At 40.8% G+C, this 16,064-nt stretch overlaps 1 protein-coding gene across 2 annotated transcripts in view; it reads right to left on the bottom strand.

The window, feature by feature from the left end:
- PDSS2 (decaprenyl diphosphate synthase subunit 2) overlaps nucleotides 1-16,064 on the bottom strand; it is a 123,672-nt gene that overhangs the window by 67,494 nt on the left and 40,114 nt on the right. For both annotated transcript variants that reach the window (XM_089530638.1, XM_089530639.1), the window contains one exon: nucleotides 5,241-5,439. In XM_089530638.1, coding sequence (XP_089386764.1) covers nucleotides 5,241-5,439 — 199 coding nt within the window. The remainder of the gene's footprint in view (nucleotides 1-5,240; nucleotides 5,440-16,064) is intronic.

The raw sequence follows: 16,064 nt of genomic DNA, 5'->3' as shown, positions 1-16,064 counted from the left end.
TGTGTCCGTTGATGTTGGCAGTTGGAACGTTGGGGCTGGACTGGGGACAGTTGGTTCTAGTCAGATAGGGTTCTGTTGAGTCCAGGGAGTGGAGACAGTTCTAGGAGTTCCAGAGGGGGACTGAGGTTTAAGTCTAGAAGGAGAGGCTTATAACCTGGCCTAGTGTGATAAGTCCTGAGAGGGACTATATTTGGAAGGAGTCTAAAGTTAAGAGACTCTGTGTTAACCAAGCTCTAGGAAGGGAGTTTGGGGGTTCTTAACATCCTAAGGGATTGCATAGCCTGAGTGATTTGCTTTGGGTTAAAAGGGACAGGAATGATAAGGAGAAATCTGTAACAGCTTTGCCAAATAAAGATACAATAACACCTGTACACAAAAGACATTTAATATACTTTTGTTATTTCAATACATTTTTATCTTTGTTTTAAAACCTACTTGGCCTGAGTGAATAACACAAACACATGCTACTATAGGAAAAAGACCATCATTGTGTCACGTAATTTTGGTGGCAGCCCAATAGGAAAGTTTTGGTGACCGTTACATAATTTGGTGGCAGTGGTGGGATAACAAAAGTCCCAGGCGCCTGTTATAGTAGAAAGGTGGTTCGTTACAACTTCCACAGTCAATTAGCTCTATAATATATAGAGCAGGGGTAGGCAACCTTTTTGAGCCAGGGGCCGGGTTGCTGTCCCTCAGACAACTGGGGGGCCAAAGCTGGGGGCGGAGCTTCCACCCTCCGGGGGTGGAGCCACATGCTGGGGTGGAGCTTCCACCCTCCGGGGGCGGAGCCACATGCTGGGCGGAGCTTCCACCCTCCGGGGGCGAAGCTACATGCCGGGGCAGAGCTTCCACCGAAGCCCCGCAAGGAGAAGGAGGCATGTGCCTGGCCTCTCCTCCTCAGTCCCTTCCTTCGGCCAAAGCCCCAAAATAAATAATTAAAAAAATTTTTTTTACAAAAAATTAAATAAATAAAAAATAAGAAATAATTCCTACATACACTGTAAACATTATATTTTGAAGTAAAAAACAAAATGGGAACATATACAATATTTAAAATGATGAACAAGAACAAGTAAAGTTAAATAAACAAACTTTATTCGGTATTAAATAACAGTGTATTATAAGCATAATAATAACAACATTTGCAAGCATAGAAGCTACCAGAAGGCAAGGCCACAAAACAGGGAAAATGCATGCACACTGTCTCAACCCAGAAAGGCACAGGTAGTAGGTGTAGCTTCCGATAACCCCCCTCCCTCAATGAACCAACCTCTCATGTGGCAGTGGCAGTGGCTCCAGGCCCGTAGCTAGGCCTTTAGGGGCCCTGGGCAGAAAGTACATTTGAGGCCCCTATATTTTTTAATGTCCTGAGTCCTACCGCGAGCCCCAAGCACCATCTTGGCACACCGCCGTTTACATGGGTTGCTTGTCGATGATGTGGCTCATGTCCAAATGGTGCAGCGCATGAGGGACGTCATAGTGCCGCTCCAGGGTGCTTATGGGGCCTCTTTTGCGGTGGACAAAGGAGCTGCATGTCGTGGCTCCTTTGGGGTAGGGTTGTCATAATTCTCTATCACCAAACTGGGACAAAATGTAGAAAAAATGTAGGACAAAATTTACCCCAAAATGTAAGCCATTCAAGAAAAATGGAGGACATAACCAGCTAAAAGCCAAAAACATCATTAATTTCTAAAAAAAACATTAATATAAATGCTTACATTATAGAAATCTTGTTGCACCTCTGAGACTAAATGCATCTGAGGAAGCAGACTTTAGGAAAGCTCATGCTGCCAACTTCTTTCTTTCAGTTAATAATAATAATAATAATAATAATAATAGAATTCAAAGACATAGAGATTTTGGAGCACCTCTGAGACTAAATGCATCTGAGGAAGTGTGGCAGGAAGCAACAGTGGAGGAGAACAAAGATTTGATTCCTTCTTTGGGCATAAAAAACCCACTGGGCTTGTCACAGCCTTAAAAGAAAGTGAAGGCAAATCCCCTCTGAATAAATCTTCCAAGAAAACCTTTGGGCAAGTCACACACTCTCAGCCTCAGAGGATGACAAAGTCAAACCCTCTCTGAACCAACCTCCCAAGAAAACCTCTTGAAGGCACACATACATACACTTAGACACAGCCAAGTCACCAAAGGCAAACTCTCTGAACAAACCAAGAAAACCCACTAGGCATGTAAGTCACACACTCTCAGCCTCAAGGAAAGACTGGCAAAGGCAAGCTCTGAACAAACCAGGATGTTTTGAAATTCCTCCTGGGCAGAAATGTAGGATGTGTCCTGGATAAAGGAGGACGTCTGGTCACCCTGGTAAAATGGAGGACGTTTTGACATTGCTCCTGGGCAGGGCTGAAATGTAGGCCTTATCCTGGATAAAGGAGGATATGTGGTCATCCTACCAAAAATGAAAGACATTTTGACATTCCTCTTGGCTAGAAGGTTGAAACATAGGACACATCCTAGAAAAGGAGGACATCTGGTCATCTTACAAAAAAGAGGACATTTTGAAATTCCTTCTGGGTAGAAATCTGAAATGTAAGACGTGTCCTATAAAAAGAGGCCTTGAGCTCTGGGCCCCACAACTTACTCTAACTCCCAGAATTCCATAGCCTTGAGCCAGAAGCGTCAAGCTTTGATATCTGGGCCCCACCACATACTCCACCTCCCAGGATTCCACAGCCTTGAGCCAGAAAGGAGTCAAACCTTGATATCTGGGCCCCACCACATACTCCACCTCCCAGGAGTCCACAGCCTTGAGCCAGAAAGGAGTCAAACCTTGATATCTGAGCCCCACCACCTACTCCACCCTCCCAGGATTCTACAGCCTTGAGCCAGAAAGGAGTCAAACCTTGATATCTGGGCCCCACCACATACTCCACCTCCCAGAATTCCACAGCCTTGAGACAGAAAGGAGTCAAACCTTGATATCTGGGCCCCACCACATACTCCACCTCCCAGAATTCCACAGCCTTGAGCCAGAAAGGAGTCAAACCTTGATATCTGGGCCCCACCACATACTCCACCTCCCAGAATTCCACAGCCTTGAGCCAGAAAGGGGTCAAACCTTTATATCTGGGCCCCACCACATACTCCACCTCCCAGAATTCCACAGCCTTGAGCCAAAAAGGAGTCAAACCTTGATATCTGGACCCCACCACATACTTTACCTCCCACAATTCCATATTCTTGAGCCAGAAAAGAGTTAAAGCCCTGCCAAACCGGGTTATTTCTCCAGTATGAATGCAGCCTGACTGAGGCAGCCCTCAGAAAATGGCATCACTCCCGTCCCTCCCTCTCCTCCTCGGCTCCTTTTTGCCGGCCTTGCGCCAGCACCTCCCCTTCAGGCCCCCAGTCCTGACTTCTCTGTTGCTGGGAAAGGGAGGCTGGGCTAAGGAGGGAAGATGGAGAGAGAGAGAGAGAGAGAGGCATTTGTGAGGCAATGGAGGGCGGCACGGGGCCCCCTTTGGCTGGGGGCCCCGGGGCAGTGCCCCTCTCGCCCCATGGTAGCTACGGCCCTGAGTGGCTCTGGCTCTCTCTCTCTCTCTCTCTCTCTCTGCCTCCTCCTCCTTTCCCCGCTCTTCCATTTAGGAGGAGGAGGAAGGAGGGAGGAGGAGGGCGGAGCCAGGAGGGCGGAGGGAGGAGGGCAGGGCCAGGAGGGAGGAGGGCGGAGCCAGGAGGGAGAAGGGCGGAGGGAGGAGTCAGGAGGGAGGAGGGCGGCTCCCATTAGGAGGCCCGCTGCAGCCCCTGGAGCCCTCGAACAGGGCTCTAGCGAGCGCACCGGGCCTCCTAGAGGCCCGCTGCGGCCGCCAGAGCCCTGTTGGAGGCCTCCAGGGGCTGCACCGGGCCTCCCAATGGGTGCCACCATTTTGTTCTTCAAAATGGCGGCGAAGTCTCGCGCAACCTTTCCCATCGCGTGAGACTTTGCCGCCATTTTGAAGAACAAAATGGCACCCGGAGCGGTGGCAGGAGCGAGCAGGCCAGTCCTGCCACCTCCGCAGGCCGCATCAGGCCCGCGGGCCAGGGGGTTGCCAATCCCTGATATAGAGCAATATGTTTACACTAAAATTACAAAAATATTTCATACAAAAACATATCACAATTTTTCATAATCTATTCAAATTAATATAATCTGTTTACTGCAGATTCCCACACAGGCCTTTACTCTCAAAATCTAATCTAAATTTAATTGCTTTCACAGCAAATCTGGCAGTGTTGAACACAACAGACTTTGTTGTATTAGCTAACAAGTCAGTGATTTTCTTCAAGTCATTTTGGTTAGCTACAAGTTCTAAACTTTTCTTCAGAAACTTATCTCTTGGGGTTTTATATATCCTATAATGTAGCATATAGTGTATGGTGTCTTCAATATCCCCATTTCCACAAATGCAAATATGCTGCTCCTTGGGAATCTTTTTATATTTCCCTTCAATGTTATTGGTTTTCATTGTCTGGAATCATAGGGCTATAAAAGCTTGAGAAACTGGAGAACGGTTTAGAGTAGGCTTGGGAACTATGCAGCTGTGGCTTGTGTCAGACTCATCAAGGCCATTCTTGTGTCCTCCTCTCAACCATCAAATTTGAGAAAAATGGAGAAGAGGGTTTCTAGAAGCCTCTAGAAGGTACAACCCCCACCTTCAAGGAAATGGAAGCTATTTTCCAGTCATTTCTGGTTTTTTTCTTCAGAAGCACCTCGTACCACCTGTACTGACCCAAGGTGATGAAAAACATCCCCAGCCAATTTTGGCTGTCCACTGTAGGATATAGAAAGGGGGTGTATGCTATGGCCAAAAAAAACCTGTGAAATTTGCTTACACAAACTAGTTTTAAAACTATACTACACATTGTTTTTAACATTTTAAAAAACAATACTCCAGAATTTCACTGGGCAGAGTTGCATTTACCTTAATTTACTGTGGTACCTCTGGGGGCCATATGTTTGCCAGCTAATCTCACTACTGATTTAGTTAGACATATATGTGGAAAGTGAGAATGAATTTTATAACAGACATTTTATATACTCAGTTCACTTGTTATAGTCACTATTTCATATCTGGTAAAATTTCAGACAGCTGGGCTGCATGTACAATTTTATATGACATTTAATTCCTCAAGGGAAATGGATTTCTAACAAAATTACCTTGCAAAAAGCAGCAGCAGAAAAACCTCCCAAAATAAAACACAAGCAAAGCTTACACCTTCCTTTAAAATAATAAAAATAATATTACCTTAGTATTTTGTAGTGTAGCAAGGTTTGTGCATGCATTTGCTAGAAGAAAATCACCACTTAAGACTGCCATTTTGTTTCCAAACTGCATGTCTTTCAACGGGCCATCTGAAGATGTCAGTTCACCAATGTTTACTATCCCACGATGTACCAGGAAAGCGGTGTGGATCAATTCTGTAATCTCTGCCAGAGTGCGCTGGCTTTAAAGCAAAGACCAGAAACAGTTCTATTAGCTACAAAATAGCTATAACCTGCTGGTCCAATATAGAAAAATGCTAAAACATGAACAAGGAGGGGGTGCTTACTCATACAAACCCAAAAGACAATATCATGAGTTTATCTTATCTTATTTAACAGCTCCCTTTGGTTACATTTCCTTTATATTATATTTACTAACAGATGATAGATATTAGATAGATAGATAGATAGATAGATAGATAGATAGATAGATAGATAGATAGACAGACAGATATGCCTGTAGCATACATAGTGGTCAAAAAGAAATTAGAGTGTGCAAATTATCCTCTGGTCTTCAGATGTGTAGTGTTAATTCTAAGAAGCAGTAGTAATTGCATATCATCATAACCTTTGCCTGAAAGAAGGGTTAACACATTTTAAAGTGGGGGAAGGAGTGGGAGGGAGAGACAGAGGGAGACAGAAACTAACAAGACATCCTGATGCTCCTGCTGTCATTGTCAGAGCAGCCCTTGGAGGGAAATGTCCATATCAATTCAGTTTATCAGATGGACAGCTGATCAACATTAAACAGACTTGCTCTGGGCAGACTGAGCAGAGATACCTGCCATGAATACCAATGAGAGATCTCTGCTCTCAACAATCAAGGCCTGCCATTTCTGGCTACTGGAGATCCCGGGATATATGGGGATCCCTAGTGACGAACCCATAAAGCTGAAGCTTACTTAAATGATGGCTCATTTCCCCTGGCTGAAGGCACACATTAATATCTTGAGGAGATCAGGCTCTCCACCCCATCCCTGGCTATTGAAGTAAAACCTCTACTGTCCCTTTTCTTCCTCTAATAAGCTTTTAATGAAGGGAACAAAATTCTATCTGTAAAGCTCACCATGGAAAGGTTACACAAATACATCAGTGTCATACTTTCCAAGTCTTCCTTTCCATTTTGCCCTTTAGGTTTTTACATTCTGTTTGCTCTCCAAATAACACCTATATTATTTAACCAACTGCATTACAGCTATACTTCATGCATTTAGTGTATTCAGAGAGAAGAACCCTGCAGGATATCTTCTGCTAAAGTGTGCTTAATTTTTAACTAAAGTAACATATAACTTGGGTAAAGTCTTACTTTATGGAATAGCTCTAGGCATTTCGACAATATTCAGAGTTCTCCTAGACCTACAGGACATCAGCAAAGTAGATATTTAAGCAGCCTCAATTTTCAGATTAGTGTATTATGGGAAACATGCCAATTACACAATCTTGAAGAGCTCAAATAAGAGCAATTAATAAGTAGGTACCTTGCAAGAGCTTATTGAACAATGGCTTTTTTAAATGCCTCCATTAACAAATGTTAAAATACACTAAAGTTCCAAAGAGTAAGAGAGAAAACAATTTTATTTATTATGAAAACAGCTCCACAAAATCAGTCTGAGGAGGCTTGAATATTTATAGAGTTTTCAAATGTAGCCATTATCTGGATCTAGTGCCCTGAAAGTAAGGGGTTGCAAGTAAGGCTGTTACCTATAACTAGATACATTTTGTAATGATACAGAATAATAGTTTCTAGCTATTTCCTGAAGTTTGATTAACGGGCATAACAACAGGATATTTTGAAATTTTATTCCATTTTCTTATCATAAGGTTTGTCATCCTCAGAAAGTAATACAAAAAAGTAGTCTAAAATGTAAGATAACACAACTTTTTTTTCATCATCAGAAATAATAGAAGCGGATTATCTTTTAACACCATCATAAGTAACAGAGTAAATTACTTTCTGTAAAGTAACTTCCACAAGTTCTGTCTGACTTACAGGTTACATCTTAATCAAATACATGTCAGACAGAGAAGGAATGGGTATAGGGAGTTCACTTCATTCTTCCCTGAGGGATGGAGCATTCAGTGCCTGGATTGCAGAAATGAAAGGAGGCATAGCCTGGCCTCACTTATTAGCTAGGGGGCCAAGGCCTTTGCCAGGTTGCACCCCTGTCTCTTAAGGAGAACTTCACAGCAAGGAGTAGATCGAAGTAGCTCCATCCAACAGTCTAAGAAGGAATCAACTGCAATGAGTTTGTATTACCTTGCCCTGTCAAAAACAATATCCATGAGAATTTTGCAAAAACTAGTGCTTGGATTTGCTTCTCCCCTTCTTCCACCCAGTTCTTTTCTTTTTGTGTCCTGTCTTTGAAACTGTAGTCTAAGAGCCTTTCTTATTATGGGACTGATGGGAGCCTTGTTTGGCTGAGCAGCATGGGGAAATACTTTCAACAAATAAATATTGAAACAAGCCTTATTCTGAAGAAAGTTGACTGTAGTCAAAGGTTCTTATTCCCAACCATATGAGCACAGGATTACAGACTTGCTGGATTATTATTTCCTGGATAAATCGATCTACACTGCCTGTGGGCACAGAAATAATTGCAGGAAAATGGATACAAGCTGCCAAGTGGTACAGGAAACATTTTACAGAAATGTTCAGGAAGAAATGGTCAGAATAATCAAACTATATTGCCAAAGCAACAAAGTTACACATCAGTTAAGTGATTAACAAGGATGTGCCTACCTCACGCTGTTTTCAATACTAATGGTCAGCTCTAGGATTTACTTTACAGAGAATAACACCTAAAATGTGCAGTGTTCCTTTCCTTTTTATCAATAAGCAGCCACAGCCACTTCCCATGGATCTTAGTTTAGAAGTAGGGCCATGTGGCACGAGTGATGAGTTTTTAGGCAGGCTTCGGTTGGGTCTGATGGTTGTACTACCTTCCTACTGTTCTAATGTAATATAAACAGACAGTAACAAGTGGTCACCATCAAATCACAAACATGACTCCTGAACATTAATCGCACAGAAAACAACCGTACAAAAAAAAAATTACAATGCCAGACATTTTATTATGTAATGGTAAGTTTGAACTGACAGTTGCATTCAGATGTGCCAATGTAGAACAACTAATAGGAAAGAACCATTAAAAAAGAGCACTTATCCAATAAGATCCACATATTTTTAGAATCTACTTTTCTTGATCAGTTTTTAATATTCCCCCCTCTCTTTCATACACACATACAAATGTTCTGTAAGACCAAACAGTTATTTGGTTTTTGAAATCACTATTTTGAAACAGGGCTGCTGCCATTAGCTGTTAGCCATAGAACACTATCAGATCATACACTAGACAAAACAAACAAACAAGTGTATTCATATCATTGATATTATTTGCACAAACAAAACTTAAGAGAATTTCAAGCTCACCACTGGCTATCCAAGGGCAGTGGCTCCTTGCTCTCCTCCCAGTCTACAATCTCTCCCAAAGCCTTCCCCACTCTCTGGTTAGCCAAGTTATTTTTTACATTAGCCTCCAGACTTGAGTCTGGCTAATTACACATCTGCCACTACCCAAGCTGCTTCACAACTCTGAGCAGAAAAAGAGAAGCAGAAAGGCAAATAAGGTTGGGTTCAAATGATCTCCCCAACACCCAAAGTCAAGAGCGCAAAAGTCATACATAGTTCATCTCTGGTTTAGGAAATATCAATGTTCAATTGTACATTTGAACAAGAAAATGTCAAAAGCATTGTCAGTTTTATTTGTCTGCCTGCTTGCTATCCTACAAACAGAAATGTACTTTGAGATGTCAAATTAAAAGTATATATTCTGGACATCCAGACACACATATAAATGATATGAACAGCCACATTTAAAGCAACTGCATGCATTCATGTCATGTGTACATACTTAAGGATCAGTGTGCATAAGGAAGGAGATGGATGTGGCTGTTTTACAGGGCATGACAATGTCTGCATGTTCAGAGAGAGCCAGCATGGCATAGTGGCTTAAATGTTGGGCAATTCTGGAGACCAGGGTTCGAATCCCAGCTTGGCCTTGGAAACCCACTGAGTGACATTGGGCAAGTTGCACTGTGTCCTCCTCAGAGGAAGGCAAAGGCAAACTGTTTTGGAACAATTATGGCCAAGAAAACCCTGTAAAAATGCCTTACAGTCACCATAACTTAGCTATAACCTAAGGGCACACAACAACAACAACAACAGCACAGTTTAGAAATGCATAAAAAAGCTTTGAATCTGAGGATTTAAATACAGTATATGTAATAACAACAAATTATATCAAAGAATCCAGTTTACAATGCATGGGCAATGCACTATACTGCATCAAAATGTAAAATTATGGACAATCAAATCCTGGTTCAATAAACCAGGATACGCATGAGCTTCATGCACCTACACAAAGTCCCTCCACTTCTTCTCACACAAGTGAACAAGTCAGGAAACCGCAATTAACCACAGCTTCCAATTATAGCAGAAACAGGAAACTAGAGCTAATCACATCCAAATAAACCAAGCTGTGAACTAGTGGTTTAAAGCTGGATTCTGAAACCTGGCTTATTTAGAAGCCATAAATCACAGGTCTTTTCCAGAGGAGAACCTAACAGCAGCTATGTTTAACTGAAGTTCCCTGGTTTATTTGTACACTTGAATTGAGAAATGAAGTGGGAGCAAAGGAGCTGCCTTCTAAGCCTGAACCTCTTACATATTATAGCTTATTATTAGCTCAGATCTGATAATCTGAATCTATCATAACAAGGCACATTTTTGTAGCATAGAAATTTTATTCTCAAAATGACTAGAATAAAGCCTCCTGCTACACCAGATGTATCATTTTCAGCAGAAATCCTGAGAGACTAAAGACATTTGTGGAATAATACATTAAAAGCCACAAAAGACTTGCATGCTCACATTTCCTTAGATCATATTCTAAAGCATCCGTTCCCAATAGGAAAACTTTATTTGGACTATTTTTGCTGTGTTCAACTGAATAACAAAATACAAAAGGACACATTTCTAAAATTAGGTAAGGACCTCATAACACTCATGAACAGGGATCTATTGCTCCATATACAAATTCTGAGGCAGTAGGCAGCCTTTTCCAAATGTTCAGATAATAATTCCCTTATAGATGTGGGTGTCATCTCAGTATTAACTCTACCCTTGCATCTGAAGGGCACTGCCCTGACTCAATATCATATTACATAGTAATCAATGGGCATTTATAATAATGATGATCAAGTGGCTGTGGATATGTCAGCATGTGTTCTAGAAACCACATTACAGTGTAACAAAATGCACAACAGTGTAACAATAATAAAACAAAACTACAGATATAAAAAATATATAGATCTGAACTCTTGGATTAACAGAATTAAAATCTCTCTTAAAAGAAAAGAAAAGAAAGGAATCAGGTATCCAACATCTGATGTTTATGCTTTTCATATTTTAAAATAGTTTAGTTTTTTAAAATCAAACTTCTTCACAAAAGGTTATATAGAAGACTTAACCCACATCTTGCATTGGGTATTCCTACATCAAAGTATTAAATATATTATGAGCAGCCTCTCTTGCCTTCCTCCATCAACTTCTCCATATTAAAAAAAACTTCTCCAATATGCAGAAAATTCTGAATCAAGTCCCCATTGTTCAAACTGTTGGTTTTATAGTTTGTTATCTGGAGCAATAAATTGCTTAATTGTGGCACAACTGGGGCGGGTTATAGACCGCCCATTTGGGGCGGGCTGCACCCGCCCCTTTCCCCGCTGTATCGGGGCCTCAGTGTGCAGAGCAGCAGCCGCTGAGGCCCCGATCCGCCGCTTTTCAGGCTGCGGGGAAGCGGCAAAACGCCGCTTCCCCACAGCCTGAAAAGGGGTGTCCTTGGGGCTTCAAGCCCCAAGGACACCCCGCGGCGGCAGGGAGGGGGAGAAAGGGGCCGCTTGGCTCCTTTCCCCCTTGCTTCGCTGGGCGCAGCCGTCTGAAGGCTGCGCCCAGCAAAGCAAAGCAGCGCTGTAAACCAGGAAGGAGCTCCGTTTCCTTCCTGGTTCGCGCAAAGGGCGCCCAAGGCGCCCTGGCGCGGAGCAAGGACGTCACGTCCGCGCCGCCCAACATAGAGGCGGCGTGGCCGCGACGTCCTCATGACGGCGGCCGTCTGGAACAGCCGCCGTCATTTTTTACGCGCGGAGCGCGTATTAGGGTCAGAAAGATGCGGAAGCACCGCACCTCCCTAACCCTAGTACGAGCTCCGCGCGTACTTTCATGGCGGTCTATAACCCACCTGTGTGATATAGTATCTATTTAATTGTCAACCGTAGCATGTATTTTATCCTTGGTCAGCCTTTCCACGTGACTGATTCTGAGGCAGAGGTGGGAGAATAAATGTTTCTTTAACCTTCCCATCAGTCCATTTCTCACCAGGCTTCCTCTTTCCAGAACTGCAACTGATGATAACTTGCATCTGCTTATTTTTCCTCTTCCCTCTCTGTCCCTTCCCCTTTTGTATTCTGTATATTAAGCTATAGCTCATTATTATAAACTGTAATGTCCCTTGAGTGCAATGGCAAAATAATAACACATAAGAATAGCCATTAAAATGACAGAATAAAGTGTTTGTGTGTATGCGTGTGTATCTGCAGGAGAAAATGTACAGTGTACCTAAATAAGTTTCTAGGCTTGGAAAGGTGATACCTGGGGGGAAAATGTAGCAAACTTAAAATTGGCAAATGGTTGCATGAAGTCTAGGAAATACTGTATTAGACCAACAAAATAACATGCAATTTATTTATTCATAAAATCGTACAATCTTAAGAGTTAGAAGTGGTTGCAAATGTCACCTAGCCCAACGCGTTGCCATGCAGGAATGCACAACTAAAAATACTCTAACTTCTGTTTAAAGGCATCTAAAGAAGAGTCCACTATCTTCCAAGGCAGTTTGTTCAAACAGTTCTTACTGTAAAGATTTTCTTCCTAATGTTTGAGTGGAATCTCTTTTCTTGTAAATTAAATCTCCTGGATCTTGTTCTAGGCTCTGGAGCAGAAGAAAACAAGCTTGCTCCCTCTTCCATATACAGTGAGCACTTGGTATCTGCTGGGCTTGGTTCCAGGATCCCCTGTGGATTCCAAAATACATGGATGATCCAGTACCATTATATACAATAGCATAGTAAAATGGTGTCCCTTATATTAAATGAGTATATGTGTGTGTGTGTATGTGTGTGTGTGTGTGTGTGTGTGTGTGGTGTGTAAAAGAGAGAGAGAGAGAGACTATGTTTGGAATATCCCTGTACAGGTATTTACAGAAATATACTGCTCTGATTCAGAAAGTGAGCTACTCATACTGAAGCAGGTATCTATAAGCAGATTGTTGGTTCTTCATTTCCACTGATACACAGCCAAGTAAGTTATAGGGAGAGGTCCATGAATCCAGGAACTAAGTTTTATGGGGGTACTGCTGAACAGATGGTTGCCACAGACCCTTACACCTAACACCACCAATTACCTGTTGGGTGAGACCAATCCTAAATGCTTCCACATACACATTCCTCCCCAAAAATGTGATCTTCACTGTTAGAACTGACAGAGCTGCCCATCTGTTCTGTGAAGGATGTTATGTGTAGGTGGCCCTTTGTTACACACAAGGATCTCTGGATTGGGACCCAGATCTCAAAGAAATTCATTTTGCCTCTCAGTATGTGCAGCACGCATGACAGTCTATAATCCCCTTGTTACAGTTTCCTATATATGAGTCCCAACTAGGCAAGTCACATTTATTAAAAGCAGCATGTCAAATAGTTCACAATTACAGACTATATCAATACAGATTATGCCAGATGGTAATGAGCCATACACAAGGAGCCATCCATCCAAAATAATCACACTGTTTTCCACAGAACTGTTGAAGAGGTTATGGTTTATTACACAGTACTCATTAGATATACCGTGCCAGCATTAGCAATTTTTCCTTCATTTGCGTCTCATTTCAGATTCTACTTCTACACGAATATTCAAATTAGTCGACAAGGTTAAAACCATTAAGGCCAGGAATAAAATTATTCCTTGCATTTTATTTTATAGAAATGGTGGATCAAAGTTCACTTAAATCTATTATTTTAAAATTTATTATGCAACAGAGATTGCCAAGAGAAAAAAAATTGATATATTCTAAAATCCATATTACTATGATATATTTATCAGGCCAACTGGTATGTTTATCTGGCTAAGGTCATTAAAAAGTGCAAATTTTCAAGGTCTCCAGATCTTTTCAAGAAACAAGATGCAACAAACAGAGGTGGGATAGGGATGAGGGGGAAGGGTGATTTGATGCTGAAGTACTGTAATAGTGTCTCTATGTTCAGAACTGTAGAATGAAATTGGGTCAGCCTTCCATTCTCACAGTTACCGTCCCCACCAGATTGCATTTTGGAATATCTGGCCTGATGAAAAGATATTGAGGATTTGAAAATTTGCACATTTTTGCAATTTTTTCAATGGTTTTAAAAAGTATTACACTAATACACTTTTTAGAATTTTTCTTATGTTTAACATTACATTTGTCTGAATAGAATTTTCCCACTAAATACTGTACAGACTGTTTTACAAATATAGATGTAATATTTGGATTGTTCTAACAAAGTGCCTTAAAACATTAAGGCCAGAAACAAACCAAAAACTACTGGAAGTACTTTGTTTAAAACAAAAAGAAATTTAACTACAGGCTTTGATATTGCCAGAGACCTGCAAGAGACTGTACAAGGATGAAATCTGTGTCATTCAAGAGAAACTGAAACCTAATGCTCAAACTCAGTGCTACAGGTTACATACGCAGCATGGTAACCTGATGTTGTAATATCTGAATTTGCATTGCCACAAGGAGAAATGCAAATCTGGATAAAAACAAAAGAGGAAAAAAGTACTTTTATGTACACCAATAAATGGTTACATTAAATTAAAAATCAAACAAACAGTGATGTAACATATTTAAATTCAGATGTAGTTCCATAACCAGAATTTTACATGAAGGGTTGCAACAATCAATTTTTCAGAATAAAGGCAGAAGCATCAAAAGCCTAAGTAGGAAAACTAATTTAGACCTTGGCCATGGGTACTTCCAATTAACACTAAATCCCTATTCCTTTAACATCTATAACTAGGGAAGCACTTGACAGAGCTATATACACCCTAGTGGACACTTCGCTATTCTGTATAATTTAGGAACTAATTAAAAGATGCTAATAAGACCCTTTCACCCAAAGAAAATTCTGAAGAATTCAGCCAAAGCTGCTGAAACCAAAATCAGAATGTAAATTTCAGTGTATTAAACAGGGTTGTGTCTTCCCATCCTTTCCAAAAGGGAGTGAGAATTGGAACTGATTGAACTCTGAGGGCAGAACGTCCCACAATCTCAGATCAATACAGGAGAAGAACTTCTCCTGGGTGCTGGTCACAAAGGCCTCTGCTCATCATGGTATTTTCCAGAGGGCCTCTCCTAAAGATCTTAATAGACTCAACTACACAGTTCATATCATCACCATGCCAGTTGTGGGAGAAGCCTGCATAGCCTTGCCCTTTCCAAACTAGAAACTGAAGCTTGCATTTAAAAAAGGATCATTAACACAAGAGAAACCTATGGGTATGTAGTGATGGTGATACCCACTGTGATTATGAAAGTGCAATGAATAAATATTGGATTTCATTAAAGCTTTTTGTTAATTTACTCTCTCCAATACAATTTTAGGCTAGAAAAAGACAGAAAGATAGGAAAAGGCTACACAAACCTCTTGCAACTATGGTCCTCAGACGGCTGCTGCACTTTTAAATAATTTTAGTATTTTAAATGGACTGAGAATTTTACCCAGAATATCATCATTGCATCTTTTAAAAAATACAGTAATAGTTTGAACAACTGACTGATGTCTGCACAGAAGTATCACTGAAAAGGAAAAATATGTTTTCAAAATCCAATATGAATTCTACACTGTCTATACAATGCACAATTAAAGGTACTACATACATTGTATCATAAAATGTGTAATTAATTGCAAACTTTTAAAAATTACTGTCAGCATAGCTAAAGAAAAATGAGGCTTATGAAGATGACCAAACAACTACATGACAATACACCTAGTGTGTAAAACTGGATATTATGAGCAAAATATTTATCTTATTTTCAAAAAGATAAACAAAAAAAGGACCCACTGGCTGCCACATTTATCCCTATTTGAGAAGGTGAGTACAGTCGTGCATAAAATAGGAAGATCTGCATTTTAGACTCAAGCCTTGAAAACTCAGCTAGATATATTCAGTGACTATAGGAAAGAAACTGAATGAAGGTAAACAGATTCCCATTAATATGCATTGCCAATTATGGAGAGACACCACCAAACCTGTGAACAGATGCTCATCTGTCCAAGTGTTTCCCTGAAATATTTCTACACAGCTTCATATATATATATATATATATATATATATATAGAGAGAGAGAGAGAGAGAGAGAGAGAGATACACCAGTGTAGCTGGAGAGTGACAGCACAAATTCAATTCTAACAAGGCATGAAGAAAAATACATTTTCAAATATAAATGGCAGCTGATTTCAAAATACTGTTTTCACTCCTCAGATCAAAAGATGGCTGAAAATCATTTGATATCCTAAGAGTCAAATGCAATGATAGGAAAGATACCACAAAATAATAAAAAAACTTTATCCATTTTGCAATGAAAAATTGCTTTATCTAAATAATGAAAACTTTCATTTTTTGCAGTAAATTATGGTTGCAGCCACAACTGACTGT

The sequence above is a fragment of the Sceloporus occidentalis genome, unplaced genomic scaffold (assembly GCF_023333645.1).
Source record: "Sceloporus occidentalis isolate IW3139 unplaced genomic scaffold, rSceOcc1.0.p SCAF_6, whole genome shotgun sequence".
Classification (NCBI taxonomy): domain Eukaryota; kingdom Metazoa; phylum Chordata; class Lepidosauria; order Squamata; family Phrynosomatidae; genus Sceloporus; species Sceloporus occidentalis.
Note: the sequence above shows the minus strand (reverse complement) of the source record. Positions and strands in the feature narration are given on the sequence as shown.